Source organism: Castor canadensis, chromosome X (assembly GCF_047511655.1).
Source record: "Castor canadensis chromosome X, mCasCan1.hap1v2, whole genome shotgun sequence".
In the NCBI taxonomy this organism is placed as follows: domain Eukaryota; kingdom Metazoa; phylum Chordata; class Mammalia; order Rodentia; family Castoridae; genus Castor; species Castor canadensis.
Window position 1 is genome coordinate 99443810 of NC_133405.1, and position 15755 is coordinate 99459564.

At 45.4% G+C, this 15755-nt stretch overlaps 1 protein-coding gene across 3 annotated transcripts in view; it reads left to right on the top strand.

The window, feature by feature from the left end:
• Nucleotides 1–15755, top strand: part of Znf41 (zinc finger protein 41) — a 54220-nt gene that overhangs the window by 24731 nt on the left and 13734 nt on the right. Inside the window, exons 2-5 of one of the 3 annotated variants that reach the window (XM_074062844.1) lie at nucleotides 594–697; nucleotides 2444–2676; nucleotides 12795–12921; nucleotides 13165–13260. In XM_074062844.1, coding sequence (XP_073918945.1) covers nucleotides 2632–2676; nucleotides 12795–12921; nucleotides 13165–13260 — 268 coding nt within the window. In that variant the 5' untranslated portion in view covers nucleotides 594–697; nucleotides 2444–2631. The remainder of the gene's footprint in view (nucleotides 1–593; nucleotides 698–2443; nucleotides 2677–12794; nucleotides 12922–13164; nucleotides 13261–15755) is intronic. The other 2 variants (XM_074062845.1, XM_074062843.1) reach the window with 2 other exon arrangements.

Sequence of the window (15755 nt, forward strand, 5' to 3'; positions counted from 1 at the left end):
TAAGTGAAGCACCCCAAGATGAGTTTTCCACTTAGTCATAGCCTTACTTACTCTAAATGCCCCATTGCATTACCTTTATTTACATTACCTTTATTTACATATAATTATATACCAATTGCAAGAGTCATTTTTCAAAACTCTTCCTCCATTTTGAAGTTTCTACTACTATTCAGTTTATAATTGTTTAGACATTCCCCTGAGTATTTTGAGCTATGAATGTTTAAACATGAAATTCTTTCATGTTTAAAATTGTGTTTCTTTTGCTCTGACAGAAGAATGATGTGTAGGCAGTGTGAGGTTCAAATTCTGGAGTCTTCCGTTCTTTCTCTCAATTTGTAGATATTTTCTTCTAATAGATTTTATTTATTATTTTATTCTTTTTTTTGGTGGGACTGGGGTTTGAACTCTACTGCTTGAGGCACACCTCCAGTCCATTTTGTTCTGGTTATTTTTAAGATGTGATCTCAAGAACTATTTGCCTGGGCTGGCCTTGGACTGTGATCCTCCGCATCTCAGCCTCCCAAGTAGCTGTCTTGCCACTGGCGCCTGGCAAGACAGCAGTTTTTTGTTTGTTTGTTTGTTTTGTTTTGCAGTACTGGAGTTTGAACTCAGTGCCTTGTAGCTGCTAAACAAGCGTTCTACACTTGAGCCATAGCCCAGCCCCTGTTTTCTTCGAATATAGCTTCTGTTATTGCAAGTAAGTTTTCGTGGCATTATGATCCCTTTTTATTGAAAATGACATGTTGCTTCTGCCTGGAACTGTTTTAAATTTTCTTTTTGTCCTTTAAATTCAATGCCAAACCAAATTTGAAGTTGATTTGGTTCCTCTGGGAGTCAAGGATTGGGGGGATTTGTGTGGGGAGGATCAGTGATCCAGTAGGACTAGATAATCTAGGGCTTCTATCTGTCATTCTGGTGGAAGCTGTGAGTGACGATTTGGGGGAATCCTTGAAGGAAAATAATTGAACATATTTGTGGGGAAGTGATCGGGACCTCTGAAGAAATTCTTGAGGTTTCATAGGAGTTGGAGAGGTGAGTATCTGAGGTCAGTGATGTGGTCTATGTGAGTCTGTTGATGGGGCACTAAGGTGGTGAGTGAGTGATTGCAAGCCTGGGATCACTGAGGAGTCACAAGTCTTTGCAAGTCAGTTTTGAGGGCCAGTCAGAGTCATGGATTGGTTGATGGGTATTTGTTATTGCAAGACTGTGTAATTTGGTACGTGATGGGCTGGAAGGTCCATTCCTGAGGGGTTTAAGGGTCACTTATTCTATGTGTGGGTTGGAGTTATGGGGTCCTATAGGAGGTTAGCTTTGACCCCCAAAGTCTCAACTATTTTGTCTCCTGAAGCAGATTGATGTTAGTTTCCTATTGAGAGTGTTACCTACATTGATGATTAGTTGGGGAGCCTGTGGAAACCAACTGACAGCACCATTTGTGACAGTTTTTGTCAAATTTTGTCTAATTATTTAGGACCCTGTGTAGACCTTCTCATTTTCACAGCTCAGATTGGAGTTGCTAGGGAGGGAGAAGGGTACATTTAAGTTTTCATCTTTGATAGGAGAGTGGGCTGTGTAAGCTACCCAGAATGTACACTGAATTTTCTACATGTGACATTGCTATCCCTCAGCCCGAGCACTTTAAAGGCAACACGGCACAGAAATGTTTATTGGGACTCTGCCACATACAGAATACCAAGGCATTTTGTAGTCAGGCATAGCTGGGCTTGAGTCTGTCTTCTCCGAGTCCTGGTAATCTGGGTGACTATATGACCAGCTCTGTTTGATGGTGTGTGGGAATAATAATCGTAGTAGTGCCACGTTCTTAGCATGAGTGTGAAAATTAAATAAAGAACTAATAAAATTCATCTTGCACTGTGTGACAATTGCAACATTTAATACTAAGTGTGTATTCTGGGGCCCACATAGGTGTTAGCACTTCAAATGCATTGTTTCATGTAACTCTGAAAACCCTATGAGATTAGATATTTTCATGGTGGGCTTTTTTTTTGGTGGGACTCGGGTTTGAACTCAGGACTTCATACTTGCAAAGCAGGCACTCTGCCACTTGAGCCACACCTCAAGTCCATTTTGGTCTGGTTATTTTGGAGATGGAGTTTCATGAAACATTTGCCTGGGCTGGCCTTGAACCGCAATCTTCCTCATCTCTGCCTTCCGAGTAGCCAGGATTACAGGCGTGAGCCACTGGCTCCTGGTTTCATCATGATTTGAGATGAAGAAACTCAGTTTAGAGTGACTTGCCAAGATTCCAGCTAAGAAGAGCTATATATCTAACCACCATTCATCTTACACCAAATCTCATGACTTTTCACCACATTCTATGCCAATACTGGCATTAGTTTTACTGGACTTATATCCAGCACTGCAAGCTGCCCCTTCTTGCCCATTGCAAGCATAGCTAACCATATGCACACTGTCTTTGCAGCTTTCTTGGTGCTTCAGCAGAGTTGGGGGCCAGACCCCTTAGTGGAGACTGGAAAATCTTCCTGCCAATCCAGGTCTCCTGCACCAGCAGCCCCAGTGAGTCCACAGATGCCAGCCCAGCTTTAAGTTCCTGGGAAGGGCCGAGACGTCAGCAGGAGAGTCTGAGGCCAAGACCCAGCGGGCACATACATGCCAACCAACGGGGCCGCAAAGGGACATGGCAGCTCACGTGAGGTGAGAGGGAGAGGGCGCCGGGAACAGGAATTCACTCAGTGAGGAGACACGCTTGACCAGTCACAGATTCTGGCCTTTCTGACTCTGAAACAGATCAGAATCCTCCCACCAAGAGTGAAACAGATCAGAGTCCTCCCACCAAGAGTGAAACAAATCAGTTTGGCCCCACAACCTGGGGGAGGGAACGGGTAGCTCCTGCAGGCTGTCTGAGGCTGGGGTGGGACCTGACACTGGACATGGACTGGGAGACAACCCCCACCCCAGCACAGCCCGTCCTTCTCCATAGGTTCTTTGTATATCTTCAGCTGGTCTCCACCGTACTCTTACTCCCCCTGAACTCTGGGGAGCTGCTGATTTCTCCTCTATTCTTTTAAAGTGCAGAAAAATCCTTTCGCTTGAAACTTGCAGACTGGCAGGGTGTTAGGACGACCATAGTCTCTAGGGCCTGCCAGGCCTCCCTCATTTTCAAACAAGAACAAAATGGCCTGTGGAGGTGTGTGATTAGCCCAGGCTCTGAGGTTGGCAGTGACAACACTGGCTTGGAGCCAGGTCCTCCGACTGTGTCCCGCCCTCTCACAACACTGCAGCAGAGACCAAGTTTCCCACCCAGAATCCCTTTGAGGTCATGTGAGCAGAGGAAGGCCACAAGGGAGCCAGACCCGGCCTGTAGCTCTCTCCTTCAGACCTTCTCCTGGATGCTGTCACCTGGGGGAAGGGTTTACTGCCACAGGGGCTCAGGGTCCTGTGGCCACTCGGTTAATATTAAACTTTTAAAAAATTACTTTGACTTTTGTCATTTCATGATAAAAGCTTAGGAATTACAGGGTAGCAAAAAGAGAATGGAAAATTACTTGCACCTCCAGCATTAGCCAAAGTTACATCAACACTGAGCCACATTTCCCTTTGATTGTTTTTTCCTTTGCATGTGCACGTGTGCATATGCGTGGGTATATGTGTAGGGCTGTGAGTGTGCGTGCCTACCACACACATATACAGGCTGAAAAACGGAATCATATTATTTGGCTACCTCTTGGGGATTGAACTCAGGTCCTGGTGCATGCTAAGCAGGCACTCTACCACTGAGCCCCTAGTCTCACAGTCACCTCCTTTGTCACTCAGCAGTATACATAAGTTTCTAGGTGGCAAATATTTTTCTCCATACACATAAGATATTCATAAATTAACCATAACACTATTTGTTAAGTTTATTTATGGTGTACAATGTGATATTTTGAGATGTCACACACATCATATGGTATTATTAAATCAAGCTATTGAACATATCTATCATTTCACAATCTTACCTTTCTGCAGTGTGGACATTTAAAATCTGCTCTTTATCAATTTTGAAATACAGCAGTCTCCTCTTACTCTTGACAGATACATTCCAAGACCTCCAGTGGATACCTGGAACCTCAGACAGTACCAAACCCTACATATACAGTCATGTGCCACATAATGACATTTCAGTCAGCAGTGGACCACATATGCCACAGTGGTCTCATAAGTTTGTGTCGCCTAGTGATGTCATAGCTGTCTTTATACAAGTACACTCTGTAATGTTTGCACAGTGGCAAAATTGCCTAACAATGAATTTCTCAGCATATGTTCCTATCATTAAGCAACACTAAGTGTACTATGTTTTTTCCTATACATACTTACCTATGATAAAGGTGGATTTTTCTGAGACAGGGCCTTATGTAGCCCAGGCTGGCCTTGAATGCTCATCCTTCTGCCTCAACTTCCCAAATTCTGGAACTACAGACGTATGCCACCACTCTTGGCTTTATAAATTAGGGTACAGTAAGAGATTACGAACAACAATAATAAAACTGAACAATTATAACAATATATTTGTGATAATCCTTTTTGAATGTGGCTTTCTCTCTCTCTCAAAATGTGGAATTTTCCACTTACTATTTTTGGATTGAAGTTGACCATGGGAAACTGAGACCATGGCAAGGGAAACCACAGATGGGGGAGGAGAGTACAATATATATTACATTATTACTGACTGTAGTCACCATGCCATGCAGTCAGTCTCAAAAACTTGATTCCTTCTGTCTAATAAAAGCTTTGTATGCCTTGGCCAACATCTCCCAATCCCCTCCACAACCAGTCTACTGGTTTTTTTGTTTTTTGTTTTTTTGGAGTCCTGGGAATCAAACCCAGGGCCTTACACATGCCAGGCAAGCACTGTGCCAGCGAGCTTCACTCCCAGTCCCTAGTCTACTATTAACATGCATTTAGTGTGTTTCTGGTTTTCTAATGTGAGTAAAACTGCTAAGGTAAAATTCCTACATTTAAATCGTTTTGCCCAAGTTATTAAAATTATACTTTTGAGTCAAAAGTATAGGAGCATTAGCTGGTAAGTAAATGAACACTTCACAGTAGTACACTTTCACCTCATCTTAGCTCTGCTCAGTTGAGAATCACTGGCCACACATTGGGGCCACAAAAATATGGCTATCCCCTGTTCTGCCGATGGCCTCTTAACAGACAGTGTGTAGGGATTTCTAGATGAATGGTTCTGGGCTCTGCAAGGCACATTCTCCATTTATCTTTTCTCTTCCAACCACAGATCATTTGTCCTTCTCAAGAAGAGATAAAAATGGCCAAATCTCTGGTGAAATATTAGTTATTTACTTGCTTATTAGATTCTCAATTTTATTCATTAGATTCTTGATTTTTTTCATTAGATACCAGGGAGCAGGATATATGCAGAGATACTAAGAAACCATTAAAAATGCTCCCTGTTGGACCAAGATATAGTGACTGAAGCCGAGGTGAAGCAAAGAGGTCAGGAAGAAAAGGAGGACACATAGGTTTAGAAGGAAGAAGAGACAGCTGGAGGGAGCATGGAGCACTTACTGGAGATGGAGCACAGCCCAGGGCTCCAGGTGGAACAGAGGGCATGGGAAACATGAGCCAGCCATTGGGTAGTAGCCAGAGACCACAAACCAGTTGTTGAGAATGGAGAAGTAGTCAAGTCATCGTTGGGGAACAGGGAAGAGCAGGAAGAACAGTCAGAAGGATCTTGAAATAGGAGGGAAACAGGAAGTGGATAGCAGTCCCTTGAGGGTCCAGCAACTTCCAGCGGAACCAAGGAACAGTTCCTAGGTTCAGAGGACACTTTAAGGGTGTGGGGGGGGGAGGGGGAAGGCAGCAGAGATACCGGGAAATAAAGAATGGCAAGAAATGGGGACTGTGACCCTGAGAATGGGTAGCAGGTGGAGAGACCAGGAGACAACTGTGGAGGGACCAGAGAAAGGCCAGAGCCTGTGGAAGAGTGGGAAAGAACAGAAGAGCTTTCAAGACTGTGGAATCACCCAGGTTATCAGAGTTCCGTGCAGTATTCACTGACATTAAGGAGCAGGAAAGAAGCCAGGGAGAGACTGGGGAGTAGCCAGAGTTCCCAGAAGTAGGGTGAGCAACCATCCTTGCTACCTGTGACTAAGGGGACATGGGACTTTGAGTGCTAAAATAGCAAAATTCCTGGGCAAATCAGAACAATTGGTCATCCTAGCCCAGAAACAACCAGAGGAACCAGTCGGTAGTCCAAGGTAACATGAATAATGGAAATGGTGGAAGGAGAGAATTCAGTCATGGCATAGAACACACAGAAGCAGTGGGCTTCAGCAGTTCAGAGCCTAGGCTAAGGAGCCAGCCAGCCTGGCACTACTCAAAGCATGCTCCATGGACCAGATGCATGAGCATCACAGGAGACTGTGTGTTATGATTTGAGCTTTTTTTTTTTTTGACAGTACTGGGGTTTGAACTCAGGGCCTCATGCTTGCTAGGCAGGCGCTCTACCACTTGAGCCCCTCCACCAGCCCCATGTGCTATGATTTGAACAAAAAATGTCCCTCACAGGCTCATGTGTTGAAGGCTTGGTCCCCAGCTGGTGGCACCGTTTTTGGAGGTGGTGGAAATTTTGGGAGATGGGGCCTCGATGTAGGTCACTGGGGGTGGTACCTGGTCTCTTCCTGCCTCTCTGTTTGCCTTCGGGCCATCCTGAAGTCAACAACCTCCTCCACATGCTCCCACCACCACAATATACTGCCTTCCTCAGGCCCAAAGTCACAGAGCCATGCAACCATGAGCTGAAGCCTCTGAAACCGTGAGCCAAAATAAATCGTTCCTCCCTTAAATTGTTTTCTCAGGTGTTTGTCACTCTCTTTGACTGACACAGCATGTTAGAGATGTATGTAAGGAACTGTCCAAGGACCCAGAGAAGAATCGAGAAACTGAAGAACAGTCATAGGAATCCAACAGGAAGAATAAGTAGAGCTCTTAGGCACCAGAGAACAACGAGGTGGCCTAGGGCGGCATTGGATGATTGGTGCCACAGAACAGGATGTGCTGTAGGGACAGGTGTCTGAGAGAACACAGGGCAGTGAGACACAACAGGAAACAGGAGACGTGGTCAGTTAGAGGGACCTAGGTAGAACCAAGGAAGTGATAAATAAGAGAACAGAACAAGAAACACCTAGAGGGAAGAGTAAACAGAGGGACCAAGGAAGACTCAGGAAAAGAAATAGTCAGAGTGGGGCCGCTGAGAGGGGGCAAGGGCCGGCAGAGGGAACAAGGAGAAATCTGGGGAAAGACTGAGAGCCAGAGGGAGGGGGGACCAGCTGCAGGGGAGCAGGATCAGCCAGAGGGAGCAAACTGTGCAGAAGACATACTGGCTACCAGCTTGTCAGAGCCAGGTGCCACAGAGCTCCCTGGCACACATGGGACAGGTTTATTACTTACAGACAGCAGGAAGGGACAACAGAAGCCTGGGATTCATTGTGAGCTGGCCCTCCAAGGCTGGAGAAAGCTTCCCAGAGTGAGTGGAGTGGAGTCTAGTATCCACTGCATGCACCCAACTTGCACCCCAGCTGAGGGCCTCCAGAAAGTAACTCACTCTGGGTTTTATAACCTGGGGCAACCCCCAATTCACTGGGCATTGAAGGACATCCCGTTCTAGGGGGGACTGGAACAGAGCCCAGACTGTGCCAGGCTGTCCATTCCTGTCTCATGATGTTGTATTTCCAGCACACTCTACACTTTTTTTTTTTGCAGTACTGAGGTTTGAACTCAGGGCCTGAGACTTTCTAGGCAGGTGCTCTACCACTTGAGCCACTCCACCAGCCCTTTTTTATGTTGGTTTTTTTTGAGATAGTGTCTTGCGAACTATTAGCCTGGGGCTGGTTTAGAACTGAAATCCTCCTGATCTCTGCCTCCTGAGTAGCTAGGATTACAGGTGGGAGCCACCTGCACCTGACTCCAGTTATTGTTGAGAACTACAAGTGAGAGAGGGAGGGAGAGTTGGATCAGTGCAAGACCACCCAGAACACTGGGTGCAAAAAACCAGGGCATCCACATTCAGGGGGTACCCAGTCCTAGCTGAGGGAACAGTGAGCCAGGCCCTCACTGTGTATTTCCAGCTAGGCCTGAAAGCACCCTGGAGACCTCTCTGCTAGGCCTGGGGCTGAGTGGTGTGGTAGGGCAGGGTCTCACCATGGAGGTGATGTAGAAGTGTCCTGGGGCAGGAGGCCTGAGTCTCTAGCCAGCTGCAGGGTGGGCCAGAGCAAGTGACCAGGGGATCGAGGACCAGGGCAGTAAGTGGCCGGGGAGGTACAAAATGTGCTGGAACTGAGATGACCCTGGAGGGAGACATTGCTGTGTGACTGGAGGGCAGTGAGGAGCCGGGGCTGGGGGATGACGTATGTGCATGTAGGGACACTCCATCGTAGAAACTACCCAGACAAATGAAACTTTTTCGTATGTAGCAGGTGAGGCTGGAATCTGGGTGTCTGTGCTATCAACTTCAGACCCCAAACCTCTCCAAAGCCCTTCCCACCATCCCACATCTGCTTTCCTGGCCTTGGTGGGCTCCCAAGCTTCTATCTTGGTGGGAAACGGGATCAAACCCTGGCACCCACGGGCAGTGTACTTTACCAATATTCTTCTTGCCCCTGTCAATGTTTATAATGCCTGACATGGTTTGTGAACACGTTCCCTGTACATGTAGCCTTGGTGGCTTCCAGGGAAGGAGGGACAAGTGAGTCTGTCACCTGCCAGCTGGGTCAACAGGCAGGCAGCAGCAATTGCTAAAATACTGAACAGTACAGTTAGTAAGTGTTAATCAAAGTTAAATCTAAAAAGGAGAAAAAATGTTTACACAGTCAGACATTAAAATATGTTAATAATGCATGTGGATTGGTGAATAGCCACTTCTCCCCTAGCCACTGAGGCTCCTCCCCCATGGCACCCACACCAGCAAGGAGGGTGTCCCCAGAATGAGTGCTCCTGGGAGCCCTGACCTCCAAGGCTGTCCCTGGATGACTATGTTTGGGTGGTGAGGGGGCACTCAGGTGTGTTGTTGGGGGCCCAGGTCCTGCTCTCAGCAACCTCAGGGCTTGCACTCTGGGGAGCTGGTGGGTGAAAAAGTTGGGGCAGAGCCTCTGGGAGATCCCAGCATGCTCTGTACTCCTCAGTACGCACTGACAAGGGGAGGGCCCTCGGGGCTCTGGAAGGTTCCTCATCTCATTATGCAGATCAATAGAGCTTCTGTTTGCTGCTTAGGTGTCTTTTTACTTGTGTAGGAAATCCTAAATCTCTACCCTAAACTAACATTCACCTGTATTTTCTGAAAGTTTAAAGGTTTAATTGTCACTTCTTTTTGTTTGACAATAGTTTCAAAATTAAAGAGATGTTAAAAGGAATAGCACAAAGACAAGTATATGCCCTTCATGCAGAGTCACCCAGTCCTTAATGTGTGCTTTCATGGGGTTCCCAAGTTATGTTTGCCTGTGTATTGAATAAGTATATGCACGAGATACTTGAACACTTTGATTTTCTGAGGGCCGGGGATAGAGCTCTTGCCTAGCATGGGCAAGGCCCTGGCTTCCATTCTAGCACTGCAAAAATTAAAAATAAATAAATATAAATACATACTTAAATATTTAAATAAGTTAATTAATAATATTTAAATATGTGTTTATTTTTGGAACCATCTGAAAGTAATTTGCAGATGTGAGTCTCCATTACTCCTAAGTACTTTAGTGTGTATCTCTTACAAATAAGAATATTCCAGGTCTGTTGTGGGTGGGTGGGGGGGGGGGGCGGGTGGTGTGGGGCAGCTGCGGGACCAGTGTGACAGCATATCTGTGTCTGCAGCCAGGGCCCACGCGTGGTGCCTGAGCCATGCTGCTCTTCTGCACTGGCTATGGGAATGGGCTGATCATGGACCAAGGACAGCACTGCCACTCTTTCGCCTGTAGCAGCACCTGCCCCTATGTGCACAGCCTCACTTGAAAGGCATCAAGCCACGAGTGTGCGAAGCTGAATGAGGCGGATGAGGTGCTTGGGGGAGCCCAAGCCAGTGACACTTTCCACAAGTGCTGCGGTGCTCAGTGTGGACACTAGTGGAGGGATGAGGGCCCAGCTACTCCAGCGTGTCCTTACCTTGTCCCCCACAGGGCTTCCCAGCAGGGAGTATGAACCGTGTGTCCTGAGGGTCTTTGCTGGTGTAGTGGGAAGCTAACTGTTGGAGTGGAGGACCAGGGCATCAGGAAGTGTGGCATATCCACCAATTGGTGAGTGAAGTCGCTAATGACCAGGGAGTTCGTGTGTGCCTGGGAGACTCAGAAGGAAGTGCACTCTGTTTAAGGGCCTGCTAATTCTTCCCGCTAACTTTGCCAGAGCTAGTCTCAGACCATGATCTTCCTACCTCCACCTCCCAGTAGCTGAGACTACAGACATGCACTACCATTCCCAGCCTCCTATCTCTCATTCCTTTTTGCAGTGCTGGGGATGGAACCCAGGACCTGGTACATGCTAGGCAAGTGCTCTACCACTGAGCTACAGTCCATCCCGTTTGTCATAGTTGTTCCATGATTTCAGCATCCATCAATGGTTCGCCTTTAACAGTGAATTACTATATTGATTTTTTTTATTGTCATTCCATCTACACTTATTAGTTGGTATTTCATCATAAGGAGAAGTATTTCTTGCTCTGACTGCTGAAAGCACAATTTGATATGCCAGGCACAACGAGCACACCTTGATTTTTAAATACCATTTGCCACTAATAGGAACTAATGCTTCCTGGAGAAATAGCTAACTTCAGGGCTAGTACAAAGTACAAAATGATCCTGGAAGAACTTATGATAGAAAGGAAGGAACTGCTCAAGAAATGGGGTCCTCTTCAAAGGACTCTATCACAGCCTGATAGAGTTCGCTGTGGCCAAATGTGGGACGATTTGTATAGCAAAATCAATTTTTTTTGTGGTACTGGGATTTTGAACTCAGGGTCTTGCACTTGCTAGACAAGCATTCTACTCCAGCCCCAAATCAATTTTTTTTGGTGGTACTAGGGTTTGAACTCAAGGTCTATGTGCTTGCTAAGCAGGTGCTCTACCACTTAAGTCACTCTCCCAGCCCTCAAAATCCATTTTTAGAAGATTCAGGGTCTCGCTATGTGGCCCAGGCTGGCCTTGAACTCCTGGGCTCAAGCAAGGACTTCTGCCTCAGCCTCCTGAGTAGTTGGAACTATAGCCATGTACCACTGTACCCAGTTTTGCTAAATCCATTTTATAACATGTTTATCACCTTAAAAAGAAGACCCCACACCCTTTAGCCACCCTCTCCTGTCCTACCCCTTGCCATCTCCCTGAGCCCTAAGCCACCACTAATCTACTTTCTGTCTCTAGAACTTTCTTTATTCTAGGCATACATATGAATGGGATGAAATAATGTGTGGCCTTCTTTCACTTAGCATGTTTCCAAGGGTCATCTATGTGGTGCCATGTATCAGTACACCATTCCTTCTGATGTCTGAGTAATACTCCATTGTCAGGTATGCTACATTTGCTTTATCCATTCGTCAGTTGGTCCACACTTTGAATTGTTTGTGCCTTTTGGCTATTATGAATAGTGTTGTTCTAAACATTCACGTACAAGTTTTGGGTGGACATGTATTTTCCTTTATTCATATGTGGACTCCTAAGAGTACATTGCTGAGTCAGATGGCAACTCTGTTTCATCCTTTGAGGAGGACCAAATGTTTTCCAAAGCTGCTGCGCCATTTTGCACTCCCACCAGCAGGGTCAGAAAGTCCCAGTTTCTCCACATCTTCACCAATACTTGATATTATCTGACTTTTTGTTTTTGTGGTCTGGGACTTGAACTCAGGGTCTTGAGCCTGCTAAGCAGGCACTCGACCACTTGAGCCATGCCTTAGTCCTTTTCTGACTTTTTGATTCTAGCCATTCTATTGAATGTGAAGTAGTGTCCTGTTGTTTACTTATTTATTTGTTTTGAGACAGGGTCTCATTATGCAGCCCAGGCTGGCCTTGAACTCACAATCTTCCATCCTCAGCCTCCCAAGTGCTAGGATTACAGGCATGTGCCACCATGTCTTGCTTCTTGTGGTTTTGAATTGCATTTCTCTGATGAGTAATGCTGTCAAGCATATTTTCATGTGTGTATTGGTCATTAACCCATCATGTCTGAAGGGTCATTTTGCCAGATACAGAATTGGGGGCGGACAGTTCTTGTCACTTTGCACTTGAAAAATGTGCCACTTCCTTTTCTTACGTTCATGGTTTCTGATGAGATAGCCAATGTCACTTCATCTTTTTCTTGTCGGTAATGTGTCCTTTCTTCCTTGCTGATCTTGCGATTTTGTTCTGTCTTTATTTCTGAAGTCTGATTATACTGCATCTGGGAATTTCCTCAGTTTCTTGAGTCTCCAGGCTGACATTTTGCCAAATTGGAGAAATTTTTCAGCCATTATTTCTTCAACTACTGTTTTTTTGTGGTACTGGGGATTGAACTCACAGCCTCGTAAAGAGAACCTCAATTAACTTTTTTTTTAACCAGAAGAGTTAAAGAAGGCCCGCTTAAATCCTCATTTTTGATAAAAGAATGACTAAATGAGTGAATTAGTACACGAGGAATGTCATGATACTTTAATAACATTTTCTCACAAAAATATAAAACTAGCTATTTAGTGAAAATTCCAGATGATACAATAAAAAGCATGAAAAATAACTTCCACCTGTCTTCTTCCATCCTCCTGCCCCCATGCTGACCATGTCGCCTTGAACAGGATTGTGTTGTTACAGGGATCAGTGTCATTTGAAGACGTGACAGTGGACTTCAGCAGGGAAGAGTGGCAGCACTTGGACCCTGCTCAGCGATGCCTGTACTGGGATGTGACACTGGAAAACTACAGCCACCTGCTCTCAGTGGGTAAGCACAGGCACCCTGTGCATCTGCTGGGGACCTCAGTGGCCATTTCCACTCTCAGCTGCAAGTACACTGGGACATCTGAGGTGTGTGACAGTGACAGCCTTGACTGGGGCTGACATTCTATGGTCCCTGTCACCCCTGTGATTATTACTCTGTTCCGGGTGAAGCATGGGTCCTTTCCTGAAGAGCAAATGGAAAGTGTCATCCATCGAAGGCCAATCCTGTCTCATGTCCTGTTAATAGGGTACCAAGTTCCCAAACCAGAGGCCATCTTCAAGTTGGAGCAAGGAGAGGGGCTATGGACGTTGGAAGGGGAAGCCCCACATCAGAGTTCTTCAGGTAAGACAGTGTGACCCAGGCAGATGGGGGACATGGAAGGAAATCTCACTTTTCCTAGAAGAGGCCACTGTCTTTTTTTTTTGTTATGCATATTTTACAATTTTTTCTTTTTTATTATATTCATATGTGCATACAATGTTTGGGTCATTTCTCCCCCCTTCCCCCCCGCCCCCTCCCTTATCCCCCCAACCACTTGCTACCCAGCAGAAACTATTTTGCCCTTATCTCTAATTTTGTTGAAGAGAGAGTATAAGCAATAATAGGAAGGACCAAGGGTTTTTGCTAGTTGAGATAAGGATAGCTATACAGGGAGTTGACTCGCATTGCTTTCCTGTACATGTGTGTTACCTTCTAAATTAATTCTTTTCAAACTAACCTTTTCTCTAGTTCCTGGTCCCCTTCTCCTATTGGCCTCAGTTGCTTTAAAGTATCTGCTTTAGTTTCTCTGCATTTTTGGGTGTTTTACCTATCCTCATACCTTCCTTGTGTGTTCTCGCTTTAACATGTGATCAAAGTCCAATCCCCTTGTTGTGTTTGCCCTTGATCTAATGTCTGCATATGAGGGAGAACATACGATTTTTGGTCTTTTGGGCCAGGCTAACCTCACTCAGAATGATGTTCTCCAGTTCCATCCATTTACCTGCGAATGATAACATTTCATTCTTCTTTTTGGCTGCATAAAATTCCATTGTGTATAGATACCACATTTTCTTAATCCATTTGTCAGTGGTGGGGCATCTTGGCTGTTTCCATAACTTGGCTATTGTGAATAGTGCCGCAATAAACATGGGTGTGCAGGTGCCTCTGAAGTAACCTGTGTCACAGTCTTTTGGGTATATCCCCAAGAGTGGTATTGCTGTATCATATGGTAGATCAATGTATAGATATTTAAGAAGCCTCCAAATTTTTTTCCAGAGTGGTTGTACTAGTTTACATTCCCACCAGCAGTGTAAGAGGGTTCCCTTTTCCCCACATCCTTGCCAACACCTGTTGTTAGTGGTGTTGCTAATGATGGCTATTCTAACAGGGGTGAGGTGGAATCTTAGTGTGATTTTAATTGAGGCCACTGTCTTGTAAACACTCTGAGGATAACCCATCCCGAAGTTTCTAAACTTTTGGAGTTGCTTGGAGATAAGACCCCATCAGCCACTCAGATATTGAAGTGTCATCTCCAAGTATGACTTTGTCACATCTGTTGTCTTCTTTGCTTGGCTGTCTCGATCTCTATTCCATAGATGACATCTCACATCTCACCCCATCTTATCTAGGACTTTTTACTCTTCCTACTCCACTCCTACCCCAAGTTTAGATTCTTCCCCATACGTCCAGCTTTTTGAAAATTTCTTCTCTTTTATTCGAATTCCACATATCCATCCCTTGTGCTTCCCACCATGGCCACTAATGTGTGTGACCCATGACTTTGTGTGATATTCAGTTAAAGCTCATGCAATGGCTTGTGTCAGAAGGAGTGCTGGGGATTGAACTCAGGGTCTCACGTGTGCTAATCACACGCTGTGCCACTGAGCTGCACCCCTTGCAATGGCTCTTAATTACCCCAACACGTAGGGCTTTTTTCCTCATCCTCCATCTCACAGGAACTCAGAGAAAAAGCACAGGATTTTAGATGGCAAGGCAACAGAGGCTTTTACTTCTATGTTTTTAGAAAGTCTCCTGAGTTAAAAGCCTGTTTCTTTTTTCAAAAAACCATTTTTAACTTGACCAAAAAATGATATATATTTATTATATACAACATGGCGTTTTGAAATCTGTTTACATTACGAGCCCATTTGTCATTGCATAACTTAGTATCTGGTCAGGAGAGAGAAACCACACACTGATTTTGGGTAAGTTTAACATAAGGATCTTTAGCTATAGGAGGATTGGAGTAACAAAGTATTAGCTAGCAAAGAGAACCCAAAACAATAAAGGAAAAGCAAATATAAGGCACAGTCAATTCCTCTAGGGCTGTGGGGTAGTCCATTTCCTGTTATGATAATGAAATATGTTAGGGTGGATAACTTACAAAGAGACGACGCGAAGTCCAAGATCAGACTATCTTGTGGATTTAGCCTCTGGTGACGGTCTGGGTCACCACATGGTGGATGACATCGTGGTGAGAGCACATGTAAGAGGGATAGATCACATGGCAGGGCAGAAGCCAGACAGAGACCAACAAGGGATCAAACTTCTTCTTTTATAACAATCCTCTCATGGAGAATGCCTGCCAGGGTCAGTGCCCACAGTGACCCAGTCACTTCCCACTAGGCTCCACCTGTTAAAGGTCTACCACATCTCAACACCACCACACCGAAGACCAAACTTCCAACACAGGAATGCTTAGGGGGTACACTTAAATGACATCTGAACCATAGAAGGCTTCTTTAGGGTACCCAGGGAAGAGGCTCACTTGCTTCCCAGGGATGAGATCCAGACCTTGTTGGTAGGGCACAGTCACAGCTTGTGGCTTGGCAGAAGAGTTGCTCTGGTGCCACAGT